This window comes from Littorina saxatilis, linkage group LG8, assembly GCF_037325665.1.
Source record: "Littorina saxatilis isolate snail1 linkage group LG8, US_GU_Lsax_2.0, whole genome shotgun sequence".
NCBI classification, from domain to species: domain Eukaryota; kingdom Metazoa; phylum Mollusca; class Gastropoda; order Littorinimorpha; family Littorinidae; genus Littorina; species Littorina saxatilis.
Genome location: NC_090252.1, coordinates 70,662,985 through 70,680,751, shown reverse-complemented (window position 1 = coordinate 70,680,751; position 17,767 = coordinate 70,662,985). Strand labels below are relative to the sequence as shown.

The 17,767-nt window shown below is 49.5% G+C and overlaps 2 protein-coding genes across 2 annotated transcripts in view; both read right to left on the bottom strand.

Annotated features, from left to right (window-relative positions):
- LOC138974874 (uncharacterized) overlaps positions 1 to 17,767 on the bottom strand; it is a 108,571-nt gene that overhangs the window by 35,457 nt on the left and 55,347 nt on the right. The window lies entirely within an intron of this gene.
- LOC138974428 (uncharacterized) lies at positions 2,986 to 13,255 on the bottom strand. Its single transcript, XM_070347143.1, has 6 exons — positions 12,575 to 13,255; positions 9,709 to 9,911; positions 9,367 to 9,554; positions 6,956 to 7,250; positions 5,452 to 5,804; positions 2,986 to 4,999 (listed from the first exon to the last, which is right to left on the bottom strand). Exons 1-6 carry the CDS (start codon positions 13,253 to 13,255, stop codon positions 4,497 to 4,499), a joined length of 2,223 nt encoding a protein of 740 aa, XP_070203244.1. The 3' UTR covers positions 2,986 to 4,496.

The following is a 17,767-nucleotide window of genomic DNA, read 5'->3' as shown; positions in this document are numbered from 1 at the left end:
GGGGCAAGAAGGGAGCGAGTGTTCTATCGGGTAGGTTGATTAAGGGAGAGGGGGGGCAAGAAGGGAGCGAGTGTTCTATTGGGTAGGTTGGTTAGGGGAGAGGGGGGGGCAAGAAGGGAGCGAGTGTTCTATCGGGTAGGTTGGTTAGGGGAGAGGGGGGGCAAGAAGGGAGCGAGTGTTCTATCGGGTAGGTTGGTTAGGGGAGAGGGGGGGCAAGAAGGGAGCGAGTGTTCTATCGGGTAGGTTGGTTAGGGGAGAGGGGGGGGGCAAGAAGGGAGCGAGTGTTCTATCGGGTAGGTTGGTTAGGGGAGAGGGGGGGGGGGCAAGAAGGGAGCGAGTGTTCTATCGGGTAGGTTGGTTAGGGGAGAGGGGGGGCAAGAAGGGAGCGAGTGTTCTATCGGGTAGGTTGATAAGGGGAGAGGGGGGGCAAGAAGGGAGCGAGTGTTCTATCGGGTAGGTTGGTTAGGGGAGAGGGGGGGGGGAAAGAAGGGAGCGAGTGTTCTATCGGGTAGGTTGGTTAGGGGAGAGGGGGGGGGGCAAGAAGGGAGCGAGTGTTCTATCGGGTAGGTTGGTTAGGGAAGAGGGGGGGCAAGAAGAAAGCGAGTGTTCTATCGGGTAGGTTGGTTAGGGGAGAGGGGGGGCAAGAAGGGAGCGAGTGTTCTATCGGGTAGGTTGATTAGGGGAGAGGGGGGGGGGGGAAAGAAGGGAGCGAGTGTTCTATCGGGTAGGTTGGTTAGGGGAGAGAGGGGGCAAGAAGGGAGCGAGTGTTCTATCGGGTAGGTTAATTAGGGGAGATGGGGGGGCAAGAAGGGAGCGAGTGTTCTATCGGGTAGATTGGTTAGGGGAGAGGGGGGGCAAGAAGGGAGCGAGTGTTCTATCGGGTAGGTTGGTTAGGGGAGAGGGGGGGGGGGCAAGAAGGGAGCGAGTGTTCTATCGGGTAGGTTGGTTAGGGGAGAGGGGGGGGGGCAAGAAGGGAGCGAGTGTTCTATCGGGTAGGTTGGTTAGGGGAGAGGGGGGGGGGCAAGAAAGGAGCGAGTGTTCTATCGGGTAGGTTGGTTAGGGGAGAGGGGGGGCAAGAAGGGAGCGAGTGTTCTATCGGGTAGGTTGGTTAGGGGAGAGGGGGGGCAAGAAGGGAGCGAGTGTTCTATCGGGTAGGTTGGTTAGGGGAGAGGGGGGGCAAGAAGGGAGCGAGTGTTCTATCAGGTAGGTTGGTAAGGGGAGAGGGGGGGCAAGAAAGGAGCGAGTGTTCTATCGGGTAGGTTGATTAAGGGAGAGGGGGGGCAAGAAGGGAGCGAGTGTTCTATCGGGTAGGTTGATTAGGGGAGAGGGGGGGGCAAGAAGGGAGCGAGTGTTCTATCGGGTAGGTTGATTAGGGGAGAGGGGGGGGCAAGAAGGGAGCGAGTGTTCTATCGGGTAGGTTGGTTAGGGGAGAGGGGGGGGGGCAAGAAGGGAGCGAGTGTTCTATCGGGTAGGTTGATTAGGGGAGAGGGGGGGCAAGAAGGGAGCGAGTGTTCTATCGGGTAGGTTGGTTAGGGGAGAGGGGGGGGCAAGAAGGGAGCGAGTGTTCTATCGGGTAGGTTGGTTAGGGGAGAGGGGGGGCAAGAAGGGAGCGAGTGTTCTATCGGGTAGGTTGGTTAGGGGAGATGGGGGGCAAGAAGGGAGCGAGTGTTCTATCGGGTAGGTTGGTTAGGGGAGAGGGGGGGGGGGGGCAAGAAGGGAGCGAGTGTTCTATCGGGTAGGTTGATTAGGGGAGAGGGGGGGCAAGAAGGGAGCGAGTGTTCTATCGGGTAGGTTGGTTAGGGGAGAGGGGGGGCAAGAAGGGAGCGAGTGTTCTATCGGGTAGGTTGGTTAGGGGAGAGGGGGGGCAAGAAGGGAGCGAGTGTTCTATCGGGTAGGTTGGTTAGGGGAGAGGGGGGGCAAGAAGGGAGCGAGTGTTCTATCGGATAGGTTGGTTAGGGGAGAGGGGGGGCAAGAAGGGAGCGAGTGTTCTATCGGGTAGGTTGGTTAGGGGAGAGGGGGGGCAAGAAGGGAGTGAGTGTTCTATCGGGTAGGTTGATTAGGGGAGAGTCGGGGAAAGAAGGGAGCGAGCGTTCTATCTGGTAGGTTGGTTAGGGGAGAGGGGGGGGGGGGGGCAAGAAGGGAGCGAATGTTCTATCGGGTAGGTTGGTTGGGGGAGAGGGGGGGCAAGAAGGGAGCGAGTGTTCTATCGGGTAGGTTGGTTAGGGAAGAAGGGGGGCAAGAAGGGAGCGAGTGTTCTATCGGGTAGGTTGGTTAGGGGAGAGGCAGGACAAGAAGGGAGCGAGTGTTCTATTGGGTAGGTTGGTTAGGGGAGAGGGGGGGGCAAGAAGGGAGCGAGTGTTCTATCGGGTGGGTATAGGGGAGGGTAATGGGAGGGAGTCTTCTTTTGGTAGGGAGGGGGGAGGGGGGTGGGGGAGGGGGGTGGTCTGAAGAAGGGGAGGGGGTTCACTGTAATCGGACATGACGAAGGCGAGTCGTAGTAGCATTTTCTTTCTTTGTTGATGTGTTTTGTTGTAGAATGGTTTTGTGATCTTTTGTTTTGAGGTTGTCTGTTTGTTTTTCATTGACCTGCTGGATAAAATGGCAGTTATCTCCCTTCTGGATGGAGGGATTTTCAAGTTGGTAATTTACTGCATACTGTGTAGTCTTCAACAGATTTTAACCTGATTATGTAGAGCGTGTGTATTGTTTTATATTAAAAATGTGTAACGCGGCCACACACACACACACACACACACACACATCACACACACACACACACACACACCACACACACACACACACACACACACCACACACACACCACACACACACACCACACACCACACACACACACACACACGCACGCACGCAAGCACGCACGCACGCACGCACGCACACACGCACGCACACACACAAACACACACACACACACTCACAGGCACGCACACACACACACACACACACACACACTAATAAAGACAGATAGAAGAGCAAAAACATTTTTATTCAAACATGTTACAAGTGAGTGATTTTGTTGTTGTTGACAAATGCCTTTTTTTGCATTCTACTTTACAAGCACACAGTAAACATTGTAAACGACAGTCAGACTAAAAAAGTTCAGAATCACACTCAAAACGTATGCTCATAGACTGACATAATGAATAGTCAGTCATAGCTATTGTTGAAAGAATTCTGTAGCCTACTGCATATCAAAGTTATTCACATGTGTCTTTACGTCTATAGCACACATTTTCCCATCGCATGCACAGTGAAATATCACTATCACTAATACTTGCTAACTATCTGTGCTCAGTGTTTGTTTATTTCCCTAAAGAGCGAACTAACTGGGCCAAGCAGTCCACGTGACGGTGAACACAAGCCACGTGTCATTTCTCACTGTCAGCAAACAGCACAGCGTAGCAATCCCTCACGCCGAGAGCAATCTAACTAGAGAAGTGTCTACTTCACAAGCTGTCACGTGACTCTCACTGCTTGTGGTCAGTTACTTCAGGTCACTGGTGTTTCAGTGAACAATCCATCACATCCTTGAAGGCTACAAGTGCTACAGTGAACGCTACAAGACAGCGGTAAAGTCACAGGTGTCCAGTGAACGGTACAACACAGCGGTAAAGTCACAGGTGTCCAGTGAACGCTACAACACAGCGGTAAAGTCACAGGTGTCCAGTGAACGGTACAACACAGCGGTAAAGTCACAGGTGTCTAGTGAACGCTACAACACAGCGGTAAAGTCACAGGTGTCTAGTGAACGCTACAACACATCGGTAAAGTCACAGGTGTCTAGTGAACGCTACAACACAGCGGTAAAGTCACAGGTGTCTAGTGAACGCTACATCACGGGTGTTTCACTGAGCGATAGCATACACCTTAGCGCTACAGTCACAGGTGTTTCAGGCCATGTCAGTACAGGTGACAGGTGTTATATATAAATTATAAGCAACAAAAGACCAATAGACCACACCGCAGTAAATGACACAGGTGTTTCAGTGCACAAAAGACCACAGCTGTAACGGTCACAGGTGTTTCAGTGGGTGACCAGCGACGAAGGTCACACAAGTGGTCCACGTGTTGTGAAAATTAAAAAGCCGTGCATCTCAACAAATAAATGCAACAGGGGAAACAGTGTTGAAGGGCAGTCAGCGCGTCAAGATCTGAATGACGTAAAACACAAGCACGATGACGTCAATTGTTGTTTTGCGTCATAGAACGTGACGAAATCTTGCAAGGAAATCTCCAAGTGATAACATTCTGTGAACAATCCGCGATACCAACCAGGAAGTAAAACACATGTGTTTTGGGCGACACTAATGTTGTTGTTGTTGTTGTTGTTGTTGTTGTTGTTGTTGTTGTTGTTGTTGTGTCATTGTTGTTATGATTTCCTAAATCTCCTTCGCTTGTTGGTGGTGGTTGTGGTTGTTGTCGCGTCGCTGGTGGTGTCGGTGGTCGTTGCGGTAGTGGCAGTGATAGTGGTTGTTGTGTTATGTTGTGGCGTGGGTAGTCGTAGTGGTCGCAGTGGTTGTTGTATGGGATGGTGGGGTGGTGGTGGTGGTGACAGGAGGCGTGCGGACCATGATGAGCTGTGTGGTGCAGCGTGATACTGCATACAGCCTGTCATTACGATCAATCCTCTCATCAGTCATCCCTTCAACATCATCACTCTGAGATCTGCCCGGTAACACGGCCACCACGCGCCGCTCCAGGCCTAACACCCAGTCATACACCGCTACTGTCACTGTGTCCGTTGCCGCCACCGCCACGTCCTGCACAGCTCCCTCCCACCTCGCCCTGTTGTGTAGCCAGTCTTGACCCCCCAACACACTCACCGGTACACCTGCATCCTTCAGTCCCTGCACCACGCCGCTAGCTGGTGACGTCACTCGCCCTGCCTCATCCGTGACGTCATCATGTAGATCGGCGCTTCTGGTCAAGACGAACACATCACGGTAGCTCAGCTGGAAGGGACTGCTGGCGACGCTGCTACCTGCAGGGAAAGACCGTTGGAACGGTTAAACGTATAGTCTGATAAAATTGATATATGCAAGCAAACATCTGTTACATTTTAAGAAACAACACATCCGTATACTTGTTTTCTGACCCCCCCCCCCCCACACACACACACACACACGAGCATGCACGCGCACCTGAGTTATAAAATCATCTCAAAGTTTGCAATTTTCAACAAACACAGACAGCAAAACTAAGACGTCATGACGTGATTCTGTATTTTACGTCAATTGAAATGACGTAATTATGGTTGATGTGCTTTTCTTCTGTTTTTCCTGGCAGACTGGGTTTCTCGTGTGTGAGTGTGTGAGGCGGGGGGTGGGATGATAAAACACCTGTAGGGAAACGGGAATGTTTACCCTTCACTCAAACCTCCCACAATCACCACCAACCACCACGACCATCATCATCATCAGCTACACAACTCACCCACACCCAGACGGCGCAGCACGGCAGCGATATCCTGACCACACTGTGCGCAGTCCAACGGCCACCGACCTGTGTGAGCGTTGCCATGGTGACTCAGCCGTATCACGCTCAGCCCGTCCCCAGGGGCAGGCACGCCGCTGTCGCTGTAGTCGTGGACTACGTCATACCCTTGAACTCCTTGCTGTATTTCACGGAGGACGGCGGGCGCCGAGCGGAGGGGGACAGTGAACACCTCTGTCTGCAGTACTGGGGGTATGTCGTACTTCCAAGCAGTGGCACACCACAGGTACAGGTGTGGTACTCGCTGCGCTAGCTGTGATACCAGCCGTATGTCAGCTGGAACAGGCTTAACACTGTGACACAGAATGGAGACATGGTGTTAGAGATGTGTGTCACAGAATGGAGACATGGTGTTAGAGATGTGTGACACAGAATGGAGACATGGTGTTAGAGATGTGTGACACAGAATGGAGACATGGTGTTAGAGATGTGTGACACAGAATGGAGACATGGTGTTAGAGATGTGTGACACAGAATGGAGACATGGTGTTAGAGATGTGTGACACAGAATGGAAACATGATGTTAGAGATGTGTGACATAGAATGGAGACATGGTGTTAGAGATGTGTGACACAGAATGGAGACATGGTGTTAGAGATGTGTGACACAGAATGGAGACATGGTGTTAGAGATGTGTGACACAGAATGGAGACATGGTGTTAGAGATGTGTGACACAGAATGGAGACATGGTGTTAGAGATGTGTGACACAGAATGGAAACATGGTGTTAGAGATGTGTGACACATAATGGAGACATGGTGTTAGAGATGTGTGACACAGAATGGAGACATGGTGTTAGAGATGTGTGACACAGAATGGAGACATGGTGTTAGAGATGTGTGACACAGAATGGAGACATGGTGTTAGAGATGTGTGACACAGAATGGAGACATGGTGTTAGAGATGTGTGACATAGAATGGAGACATGGTGTTGGAGATGTGTGACACAGAATGGAGACATGGTGTTTGAGATGTGTGACACAGAATGGAAACATGGTGTTAGCGATGTGTGACACAGAATGGAGACATGGTGTTAGAGATGTGTGACACAGAATGGAGACATGGTGTTAGAGATGTGTAACACAGAATGGAGACATGGTGTTAGAGATGTGTGTCACTTTCGCATAACAGATTGTCAGGTGATGATCATAACCAACAGCAGGCAAGGTTAGTCATGACAAAATTTGAGGTACAACCAACAATGACGTCATTATGATCTTACGAACATTCTCATGGTACAGACTATACCACGCAAAAACAGTGGTGTAAGATACACGAATCAGTCGTTTACAACTCTCTCTCTCTCTCTCTCTCTCTCTCTCTCTCTCTCTCTCTCTCTCTCTCTCTCTCTCTCTCTCTTCCCCTCCCTCCCTTACACACACACACACGCGTGCGCGCACACACATACACACACACACACACACACACACGTATGAACACTAACCTTCTGTCAAAGAACGCCTCGTCGAGCAAGACGTAGAGGTGGCCGTTTTTCGTGCACGCCACGAGGTCGTTGACGGCCTGCTCCACATCTTGCTCCCTGTTGCGCAAATCATATTGGTGGTACGACACGCTGCCTGGTGTCAGGTTAGGCGTCGGGCCCGCGCTCAGCGACATCTTCAGCTGTTGTGTGATGGATGTGCTGACGGCCAAGGTGGCGTGCCTTGTTGACAGGACGTGCACATCGTGCCCCTGTCGCAGCCACCTCTCCCCCTGCAGCACTAGCACCACCGTCTTACCTGTCGGAACACACATTGTTTTGGTTTGTTTTTTTTAGATTATTATGCTGTATAACACTCGGAAAGTAAAACAATGTAACATGCAGACGACTTGCACATTCGGTCCATTCGCTGCCACCTCAACCCCGGCAGTATGAAGCACCTGTTGGAACACACAAAACATATTTAGGTTAATACGATGCAAACCAATGTGACAACAAGGCAGTGTTACTTGCACAGACGACTTGCACATCGTGTTCCTGGTGTCAGGAAAGATGTAGGCCCACGATCAGCCACCTCCACCCCTGCAGTACCAGACCTGTCATACCTGTTCACACACACAATAATAATGATATATTACAAAGCATTATAAACGCAAGGCTCTGTCACATTACGACCGTCTTACCTGTTCGCACACATAGCAGGGTGTCAGAAAAACTGCAATAATAACAAAAATAGTCACCACTGCCAATGAAAAAAGATAATTTAGAAAATATATTTATGGAGACTAAATCAACATGTCAAGTTTCAAACTTTTCTCAGAGTCAGCTACATCCATTTCCTTCATTTGACAATGGTCCATGGAGTTACACACAGAGCGTGCACGAAACAAACCGTTCTCTGATCAAGCTGGAACCTTCTTAGGATGACCATAAAGAAAAACTCGACAAAATAACGTCACAAACATTGCGTCGTGCATTCACCAAAGACGTCATTTGAGCAAACTAACTAGAATCGGCGCACTGTATGGAAATCAGAAACATGGTTTTGTCAGGATCGTTTGCCGCTACAGGGACGACGATAATGATTGTTGTAGTTAATGATGATGATGACGGTGATGATGATGATGATGATGATGATAATAATAATAATAATAATATGGGAGATTTATAGAGCGCTTTACATTCTCAAAGCGCTTTACGATGACAAACATACATAATACATACAAAGCAAAGCAAAAGCATGTGCAGCAGCATTCAGCACACAAGTGAACAACGAAACTCAAACACTACATCGATACAATCTGCAAGCATACAGGCAAAACATTCAAACATTCAAACACCTGATTCAAAAATGCACCATGTTGAAATAAAATTAATCAAAATACTGGGTGAAGAAGTGTGTTTTAAGGTTTGATTTGAAGGTTTGTGATGATTTATAAAGAGAACACTTTTTTTTCTTTTCTAAAGAGCATTTGCGAAGGAAGCAGCAACAGCAGCAGTAGCAATAGTTTTGATGGTGGTGGTGGCGGTGGTGATGGTGGCGGTGGTGGTGGTGGCGGTGGTGGTTGTGGCGGTGGTGGTGGTCAGGGGCGGAGCAGTTAAGCAAGAGGGGGGGGGGGGGGGTGGATACAACCTGGGGTCCAGGGGTAGACCCCTTGTGGGGTACAGGGGCAAGGCCTCGTTGGGGGGTCTGGAGGGCGAAACCTCCCTGAAGCTGAAGAATTTTAGCTATTTTATGAACAATTTATGGCTTATCCTTGATTTTAAACATAATCAACTCATTATTTCTTTTAAAGTTAGTATTAAATCTTCTTTTTTTTGGACAGCACCCGGAACCCCTGTTACCACCCCCCCCCCCCCCCCCCCCCCGAATCCGCCCCTGGTGGTGGTGGGTGTGTTCAGTGTTATAGCAGTATTAGCACAGCACCCTTCACACACATGTCAGCAGGTGAACGCTGTTACCTTCATTCAGGTCATGTCCTACAATTGCTGCGCACGTGTGCGACTGTCAGCCGATTATTTGTACCCGATTTCTATCGACGAGAAGGCGACGTGCACTATGTGATAGTAAGACCGAACTTTGATCAAATGGCGGCAGGCTTCTGACCGAGATAAAACTCCATTAAAAGATGCACGACTTTGAACAAATCGCTCGCGCAACTTTGTCTGAAGGCTTTGTTAGCGGAGTGATCCCTCCTCAATATTACGTTATCTCGTACCGGCCCTGGATGTGAAACAAACGGCTGAGCTTAGTGTTCCCATGGCGACAACTCTTCTTCTACCTTGCTAATAAAGTTTAAGATCCATATGAGGACCGTCAAACATCGGCGGCAAGACCAACAACAAATACAAAACAAAACAAACAAAATTGAAATTTAAAGAAAAACTATCAAGAGAAGGTGTAAGCTTGTCACCTGTTCCTGGCGCTCCCGTAATGCAGACCCGTGGCGGGTCTCGGTTCATTAGGCCCAGCTGTTGCAGGGTCAGAACCAGAAGTGCCAGCCTTCGCCCCAGTTCCGCCACCGCCTGTCCTGCAGTCCGCACCTCCACACGAACGTTGTTGAAGCAGGGTACAGACACCGTAGTAGCCTGTCCAACGAACCTGTAATCCAAGACAAACAAATACAAAAAGAACACACACAAAACAATCAAGATAAAACCAACGATAACATAAGGCTTAAAACTCAAATAACAACAAAACATAACATTGCTCCAACACTGTGACATAACTGACATGGTGGTGTCACTTCTCTCACCTGGCCACGATGTCCAGGTAAAGTTGATCAGTGAGCCGAGTGTCCACAGTACAGGCCATCCTGTGTTGCCACCAGGTGCTCAGCTGTGATAACACGGCGGGTGTCACGTGCCAGTACGATGCAGGCTGGGACAGGTGGTCAGAGCAACAGCACAGCTGGACGGCTTCCAATGTATTGGTGGCACCCAGGCTCTGACACACTGCCTGCAATGTAGAAAGGCTTGTGGTAAAATTGCGTGACACATTTAACACATCACGTCTCCACGATACGTTTTTTTTTTAAACGACAACCACCCGAGCACGAATTAAAAACTATTCAAATAGGTCATCACTTTGTAAAATATAATTCTCTCTCTCTTTCTCTCTCTTTCTCTCTTTCTCTCTCCCTCTTTCCCTCTCTCTCTCTCTCTTTCTCTCTTTCTCTCTCTCTCTCTCTCTCTCTCTCGCTCTCTCCGATTCCCTGTCTGTCTGTCTCTGCCCCCCCCCTCTCTCTCTTGTTGATCATTCAATTCTATTGAAGAAATTACAGTTGTATGTCTGAAACAGTTCAGTGTGTAACTTCTTTGCTTCCTATTTACATGACATCTCAATATTAACAGCTATTGTGTTTTCAGCGTAGCAATAGGGTCCGATATTTAGACGAGACAAGTATACTGTTCAAAAAAAGAAACGCATAGCTTGTAATATTTGGTTAATTTAGTTATATGGCTACAAGGATATCCACCAAACTGCAGAAAATGTTTATCTGGTCGTCGACCTTTCGTCCATTGCCACAAGTGAGCTCTGCACGTGACGCATGCGTTATCAGTGGCTACAATGTCAAAATTGCTCATTTGGCATGACCACTCGTCATGCTTCAGTGTAATCTCGTGAAACTCGGGGAATATTGAGCTCTCACCATGTCTTCCAAAACCCATAAAAGCGGATTGTTCGCCACAAAGAAATCAGACGACAATTCAGCGACGAAAGATGGCCCGATTGAGCAGAGAAGACCGCCAAATTGCATTGGGTCGTTTACAAGCAGGCCAAAGTCAAAGTGCAATCGCCAGGCACTTCCACGTGTCCCAGAGCACCATCAGTAGACTGTGGGTCAGGTTTCAAGCCACTGGCTCCGTTGCTGACTTGCCACGAGCGGGAAGACCAAGGGCGACAACTGCTGCTCACGACCGCTTCATACGGCTCCGCCACCTCCGGAATCGTTTCCTGTCGGCCTCATCTTCTGTCCAGGCTCTCCCCGGGCCACACCGATTATCGGACCAGACCGTGCGGAACCGCCTGCATGAAGCTGGTTTGAGAGCTCGCAGACCTCACAGAGGAGCTGTCCTCACCCGCCGCCATCGCCAGAACCGAGTGCAGTGGGGCAACCAGCACCTTCGCTGGACCGTCCGGAATCACTGGAGACACGTGTGGTTCAGCGACGAGTCCTACTTCCTGCTCCAGCGACATGATGGTCGGAGGAGGGTCTACCGGAGAGTAAACGAACGTTACGCGCCCAACTGTGTGGATGAGGCACCCGTTCATGGTGCTGGAGGCGTCATGGTGTGGGGGGCGATCAATACCGCTGGAAGGAGCACCCTGGTGCACGTCCAAGGGCGCATAACTGCCCAGCGATACGTGGAGGAAATTCTGCGCCCACACGCCCTTCCTCTTCTGGCTGACCAGGATGCCATATTCCTGCAGGACAACGCTCGCCCGCACACAGCACGACTCACCACCCAGTTCCTCACCGACCATCATGTCCAGGTGCTTCCCTGGCCATCCATGTCGCCAGACATGAACCCGATAGAACACCTATGGGATGAATTGGACAGACGTGTGCGCAGGCGAGAAGCGCCGGCAAATCACCGCGATCTATTGCAGGCACTTCAGGAGGAGTGGGACACCATCCCACAGCAAGATATCCGGCATCTGATCCAGTCCATGCCCAGAAGGTGCCGGGCAGTTGTTGCTGCTCAAGGCAGTCACACCCCCTACTGACTTGACAGCCTCGGCACCCAATCGTATTGATTGACTGATTGATTTGAAGATGCAAATGAACTGTGTGTGCATTTAACTGTGTCCATACCAAATTTCAAACAAATAATCTAAATATTGGATTTTCTGTTAATTTTTTCCAAAAATAAAACAAATTTGGCAAGTAACAACTATGCGTTTCTTTTTTTGAACAGTATATAATGCCGACGAGTCGAAGACGAGTCGCATTATTTTGTTCGAGTCTAAATATCGGACCCTATTGCATCATATCCTTGTTTGGTTTCCTTTCAGTTGATAATGCAAAACAAGAAGGGTCTCCATGATTTAGGCAGATTTATTTATTATGTTAACAAACGCCGTGATTTACTTCCTGAGGTGTAACAGAATGATTTATTTTGCTTCATGTCTCTCTGTTTTGTTGAGGTGGTTGAGTGCATTGCGTAGCTGCTGGTTTTTATACAACTATGTCCTTTGATGTATGTTGTAGTTGAGGATGTATTTGCTGAGGCACCAGCCATCCCCTGTACATACCCATCATGTACATGTATGTATTGTGCGTGTGTGTGTGTGTGTGTGTGTGTGTGTGTGTGTGTGTGTGTGTGTGTGTGTGTGTGTGTGTGTGTGTGTGTGTGTTTGTGAGAGAAGAAGTGAAAGTCAGAGTGTGTGTGTGTATGTGTGTGTGAGAGAGAGAGAGAGAGAAAGAGGGAGAGAGAGACAGGCAGACTGGAGAGAGAGAGAGAGACAGAGAGAGAGAGAGAGAGAGAGAGAGAGAGGCTGTCATGTTTGATATATGTACCAGTTGTATCGGGTCAGTTGGCCTAAACAATAAACTTTCTGAGTTCTGAGTTCTCTCTCTCTCTCTCTCTCTCTCTTTCTCTCTCTGTTTCTCTCACCTGTTGTAACTTGGAATTGTTATCATCATCCAGAATCCGCTGTAGCTGAGCTTGGCTGACGTAAGGTAGGAAGAGAGTCTTCCTCACAGTCAGGCCGGGAGCGATGTCACTGACCATATGTCTGGCGTGCACCTCACACTTGTCCAGCTGCTTGACCGCCTTGCCAATAACCTTGACCACCTCGGTGTCCGCTCTGCTTGCCTCAGTCTTACCGACAGATTTGATTTCTCCGATCAGGATGCCATACTGTCGGTGAATCACCAGGATGTCAAAGTCTCCCTGCTTCCCGTGATGCCGAAGCTCCTTTGGTAAGTTTGCCGGCTTTGGGAGCTTGCCTGTGTGTTTGGCGTAGAACGGCTTGTTGAGGTAGTCCTTAAAGTTCAGCTCAGACACCACGAACATGACCTCCTTTCCGGAATCTCCGAGTTGCTGCAAGTTGTGCAGCACGTGCTGCTGTGCAAAGTCTGCCTGAATGTTGCCCTGCTTCTGCTGAAGCTGCTCACTAGAGGGCAGCACAAGCACTTCCTGACCCGTACCGGGTACTGTGTCCGTGTTATAAGGTACCCGGCTAAACTGAACCGGGGGAACAATGTAGGTGCAGGTGAGAGCGTCAGGGTACAGCTGTTTCACAATGTCCACCAAGTTGTCACGGGTGTCCTCACCACTGTTGGGGCTCGCCATGATGCGGGATAAAAATAACTCTTCTAGGAACCTGTAAAACACAGAAATACGAGACTGACCAAGAAACCGAACTAGAGAAATTGGACATACATCATTGTGTACTAGCAGCCTGATAAAGATCGACAGCGTTCAAACCACTATTCAACTGATATTACTTTCTCTACACCTGTCCATATCTGACTGCTGTTTGATTTACATCCGGGTTTAAATAAAAAGCCTTGACCTTTGGTATGACATTAGAATGACGTCATAATTGTGTTGTTTGAATCTGATAAAGACGCAGATCACCAGACACGTGACATTCACACTGATCGCGGATAAACAACTCTGACATTTGACCAGACGATGCAGATTATTGAAACAGTGACTTAGCATGAAAACAATAATCTCCAGGACCAACACAATGTTTCTAACTATTTGACTGTTTTCATCATACCGTTTTCCCTGTGTACATAAAGTAAAAACTAGATAGTATTTATCATGTGTAACATGACATGCTTTTCTGACCAAATCTGACATCATAATGATATCATTTCACTTCACGTGGACTAAAACCCAAAGGGTTCCTGTTTGATTGAAATGTCCCACGTACAATTTCAAAGTTTCCGACTGAGTGAAATGAGACGACGAGACGCTGACGACTTGGACAAGAAGGCGCTAGGCAGAGCTACAACGTCGTGACGCTGACCACGTGACAAGAAGACGCCAGGCAGAGCTACAACGTCGTGACGCTGACCACGTGACAAGAAGGCGCCAGGCAGAGCTACAACGTCGTGACGCTGACCACGTGACAAGAAGGCGCCAGGCAGAGCTACAACGTCTGTAAGCGCTGCACGCAGGATGCTTTCCCTGTTTCTAAGCTGTGGAACGCCAAAACTGACATTCTACCCGGTAAAATCATCCGCTAGAAAACAACATCTGCCGGGTGATTTGCTAGACGTAGACAGACGGAACAAGAGACAATACAGACAGTCAGACACGCACATATACTGAACTCCAAAAGAAACGCAAGTTAAGAGTTATTTAGGGTTTTGTTAAAATTCATGCACTAAAGGTGGGTTTCAGGGGAAAATTCTGCACGAGCATGAGTTAGCATAGTGTCCTGCACGTAGCCTGTGAAAATCACGTGTGCAGCGCCCAGGGTGCGCTCTCTGCAGCGTGCTGAAGATTGAGACTGTTTTTCGCTCGCGCAGCCCACACAAAACCTGCCAGACCGGATTTTTTTTCGTTAACAGTACTAAGCTCACACAAGGAACACAAACCTGTCTCCGTCCACTGTCTGAAATCAGCCATTTGTACAGTAGAAGCATGCCAAGACTGAGCGCTATTGACCGGGAGAGAGCAATCGGGCAATTGCAAGCTGGAAATCGCCCAGCTGCCATTGCAAATGTCATAGGCGTGGCAACCTCGACCATCTGTCGTCTGTGGACCCGATTCCAAGCCAGCGGCAGCACCCGGGATGGCACTAGAAGCGGACGACCTCGTGTGACTACTGCTCGCCAGGACCGGGTCATCTACCGTCAGCACCTGCGCCAACCGTTCCTCCCGGCTACAGAAACCTCCAGGAACACCGTTGGAACCCATGGCGCTCCCATCTCGGGCACCACGACACGACGCCGGCTGTCAGCCAACAACCTGGAATGCAGGCGCCCTGCTCGCCGCACATTGCTTACTGCACAGCACAGGCAGCAGCGACTGCAGTGGGGACATGAACACCTCAACTGGAACCAGCGGCAGTGGCGGGACATCCATTTTACGGACGAAAGCCGCTACTGCATCAGCCACGCGGACGGCCGCATCAGGGTGTGGCGAAGACGCAACCAGAGGTACGCCGCCAACAACATCCTGCAACACAACGCCTGGGGAGGCCCCAGCGTCATGATCTGGGGTGGGATAGGCCTCAACCATCTTGTGGGCCCCGTGGTCTTCCAAGGCATCGGCCCTGTGCGCGGAAACGGCGTGAATACACAGCGGTACATCAACCAGGTCCTGGGACCCACAGTCGTGCCGTACTTCCAACTCCACGGCAACCTTACCTTTCAGCAGGACAACGCTCGCCCCCTCACCGCGAGGGCCACCACGGCCTTCCTGCAGCAGAACAACATCAGGGTGATGCCCTGGCCCTCCCTGAGCCCGGATATGAATCCCATTGAACACTTAGGGGACATTTTGCAAAGCGAGCTGAATGCCTTCCAGCCGAGGCCAACAACCGCACCCCAGTTGGAGCAGGCCATCAGGCAAATCTGGACCACCATCAACATGGCCACTGTCAACCGCCTGGTGCGCTCCATGAGAGCCAGATGTCAGGCCCTTGTCAACGCCAATGGGGGACACACGCGTTACTGAGCCTGGCGGTGAGAACTTTCTTTTGTTTTTGTCAGTGACAATCAAAGAACATTGCCCCAAGATGCTTTGTACCAATTTTCGTGAAATTCGTTCGATTCGATCTCGTCAAAATGAAATGCCAAAGAATGAGATTAAATTTCTTGAAATTTCAACTTGCGTTTCTTTTGGAGTTCAGTTGAGAGAGAGAGAGAGAGAGAGAGAGAGAGAGAGAGAGAGAGAGAGAGAGAGAGAGAGAGAGAGAGAGAGAGAGAGAGAGAGAGAGAGAGAGAGAGAGAGACAGAGAGACAGACAGACAGACAGACAGAGAGACAGACAGACTAACCGAGAGAGACAGACAGCCAGAGAGAGAGAGAGAGAGAGAAAGAGAGAGAGAGAGACAGACAGACAGACAGACAGAGAGACAGAGACAGAGAGAGAGACAGAGACAGAGAGAGAGAGAGAGAGAGAGAGAGAGAGAGAGAGAGAGAGATGACAGAGACAGAGATAGAGACAGCGACAGAGACAGACAAAGAGAGTGAGAGAAGGGTAGGGGAAGGTAGGGAGAGGGAGCTCAGCCTCTGTGTCAGGCTTCAGTAACAGTTCATACAAGCAATGTAGCTGGGGTTTCTCTGTTAGCTGTCGGTCAGCGTAGTCTGTATCCACTTGAAATTGTGACACGTATCCTTACACAGGCATACGCAACCTGCCGCATTCACTGATCGGGTAAGCAGGTATTTAGGGCGGCGCGTGGCGATCGGCAAGCCCCATAAACTTGGACACACTCACACACACACACTCACACGCACACACACACACACACACACAAACACACACACACACATACACACACACACACACACAAACGCACACACACACACACACACAGACACACACACACACACAAACGCACACACACACACACACACTCGCGCGTGCGCGCGCGCATATACACACTCACGCCCACACACACGCACACACACACGCAGGCACACACACTCACATACATCACTGCCTCGTGCAATTTTATAACGTGACAGAAATCGCAGTCGCTTGTAAATTTCCGAAAAACCAACGAAAGATTTTAGAGAAATTCCGTTTGGGCGTTTTATACTAAGCTTTCATTTCCTCGATATTTTGTAGAGTAATATGTCTCGCCTGTGTGCAGTACGACAGACAGTTCACTTTCGGTCAGAATTTGGTGTTTGTACCAATTTGTTTTTCACAGTGAGTCGCGTTTTGTCTTGACGGTGTGCAGCTAGTTCTCTGTTCTGCGACAAGCCAGTTTACACAATACAAGCCAGTTTACACAATACAAGCCAGTTTACACAATACAAGCCAGTTTACACAATACAAGCCTGTCTCTGGTACGTGGTGCTGGTATCTCGCAACGATTGTGCAAACAGCTCAGCTGACAGCGCGTCGTCGCTCGTCTAAAGCGGGCTTAACACCGGTCAGGGGCTCGCTCACATATAACTTCAGCAGGACCGACGACGCACTGCAGATTATCCAAGCCCGCTACAGGTTACATGAAAGGAAAACAGGCCAAGTACTGACTCGTCATAATCCCTATCGCGGCATAAATAATAGACAGTGCGTCGTCTGTGCCGCTGAAACTACGCAGGTATATTCTGCCCATAAGGGGCTACGCTCACATGTAACTTCAGCAGAACCGACGACGCACTGCAGAGTATCCCATTATCATAAGCTGACGAAGGTTATGATGTGAGTGTGTGTGTGTGTGTGTGTGTGTGTGTGTGTGTGTGTGTGTGTGTGTGTGTGTGTGTGTGTCGTGTGTGTATGTTTGTGTGTTGTGTGTGTGTGTGTGTGTGTGTTTGTCTGTGTGTGTGTCTGTGTTTATGTATGTGTTAATTTGTGTTTATGTGAGCGTGTGTGTGTGTGTGTGTGTGTGTGTGTGTGTGTGTGTGTGTGTTTGTGTCGTGTGTGTGTGTGTGTGTGTGTGTGTATATGTGTGTGTGTGTGTGTGTGTGTGTGTGTATGTGTTAGTGTGTGTATGTGTGTGTGTGTGTGTGTGGAGCGACCACTGGATTTACTGAAAGTTAACATGATAGTTCCTGCGAATAATATCCTCAGACATTTGTTCTTGAGTTGAGGCGGCACTGTCACTCCCTCATTAATTTGTCAATCAAAGAAAATAGAAATGTTGGTCAAGTAATCTTTGACTAAGTC

Coding starts and splice junctions, on each gene's coding strand:
- LOC138974428 (XM_070347143.1), bottom strand. CDS start 13,255: ATGGCGAGCCCCAACAGTGGTGAGGACACCCGTGACAACTTGGTGGAC. Junction 9,912..12,574: donor ACAATTCCAAGTTACAACAG/GTGAGAGAAACA, acceptor TCTACATTGCAG/GCAGTGTGTCAGAGCCTGGG. Junction 7,251..9,366: donor TACGGGAGCGCCAGGAACAG/GTGACAAGCTTA, acceptor GTGTTCCGACAG/GTAAGACGGTGGTGCTAGTG.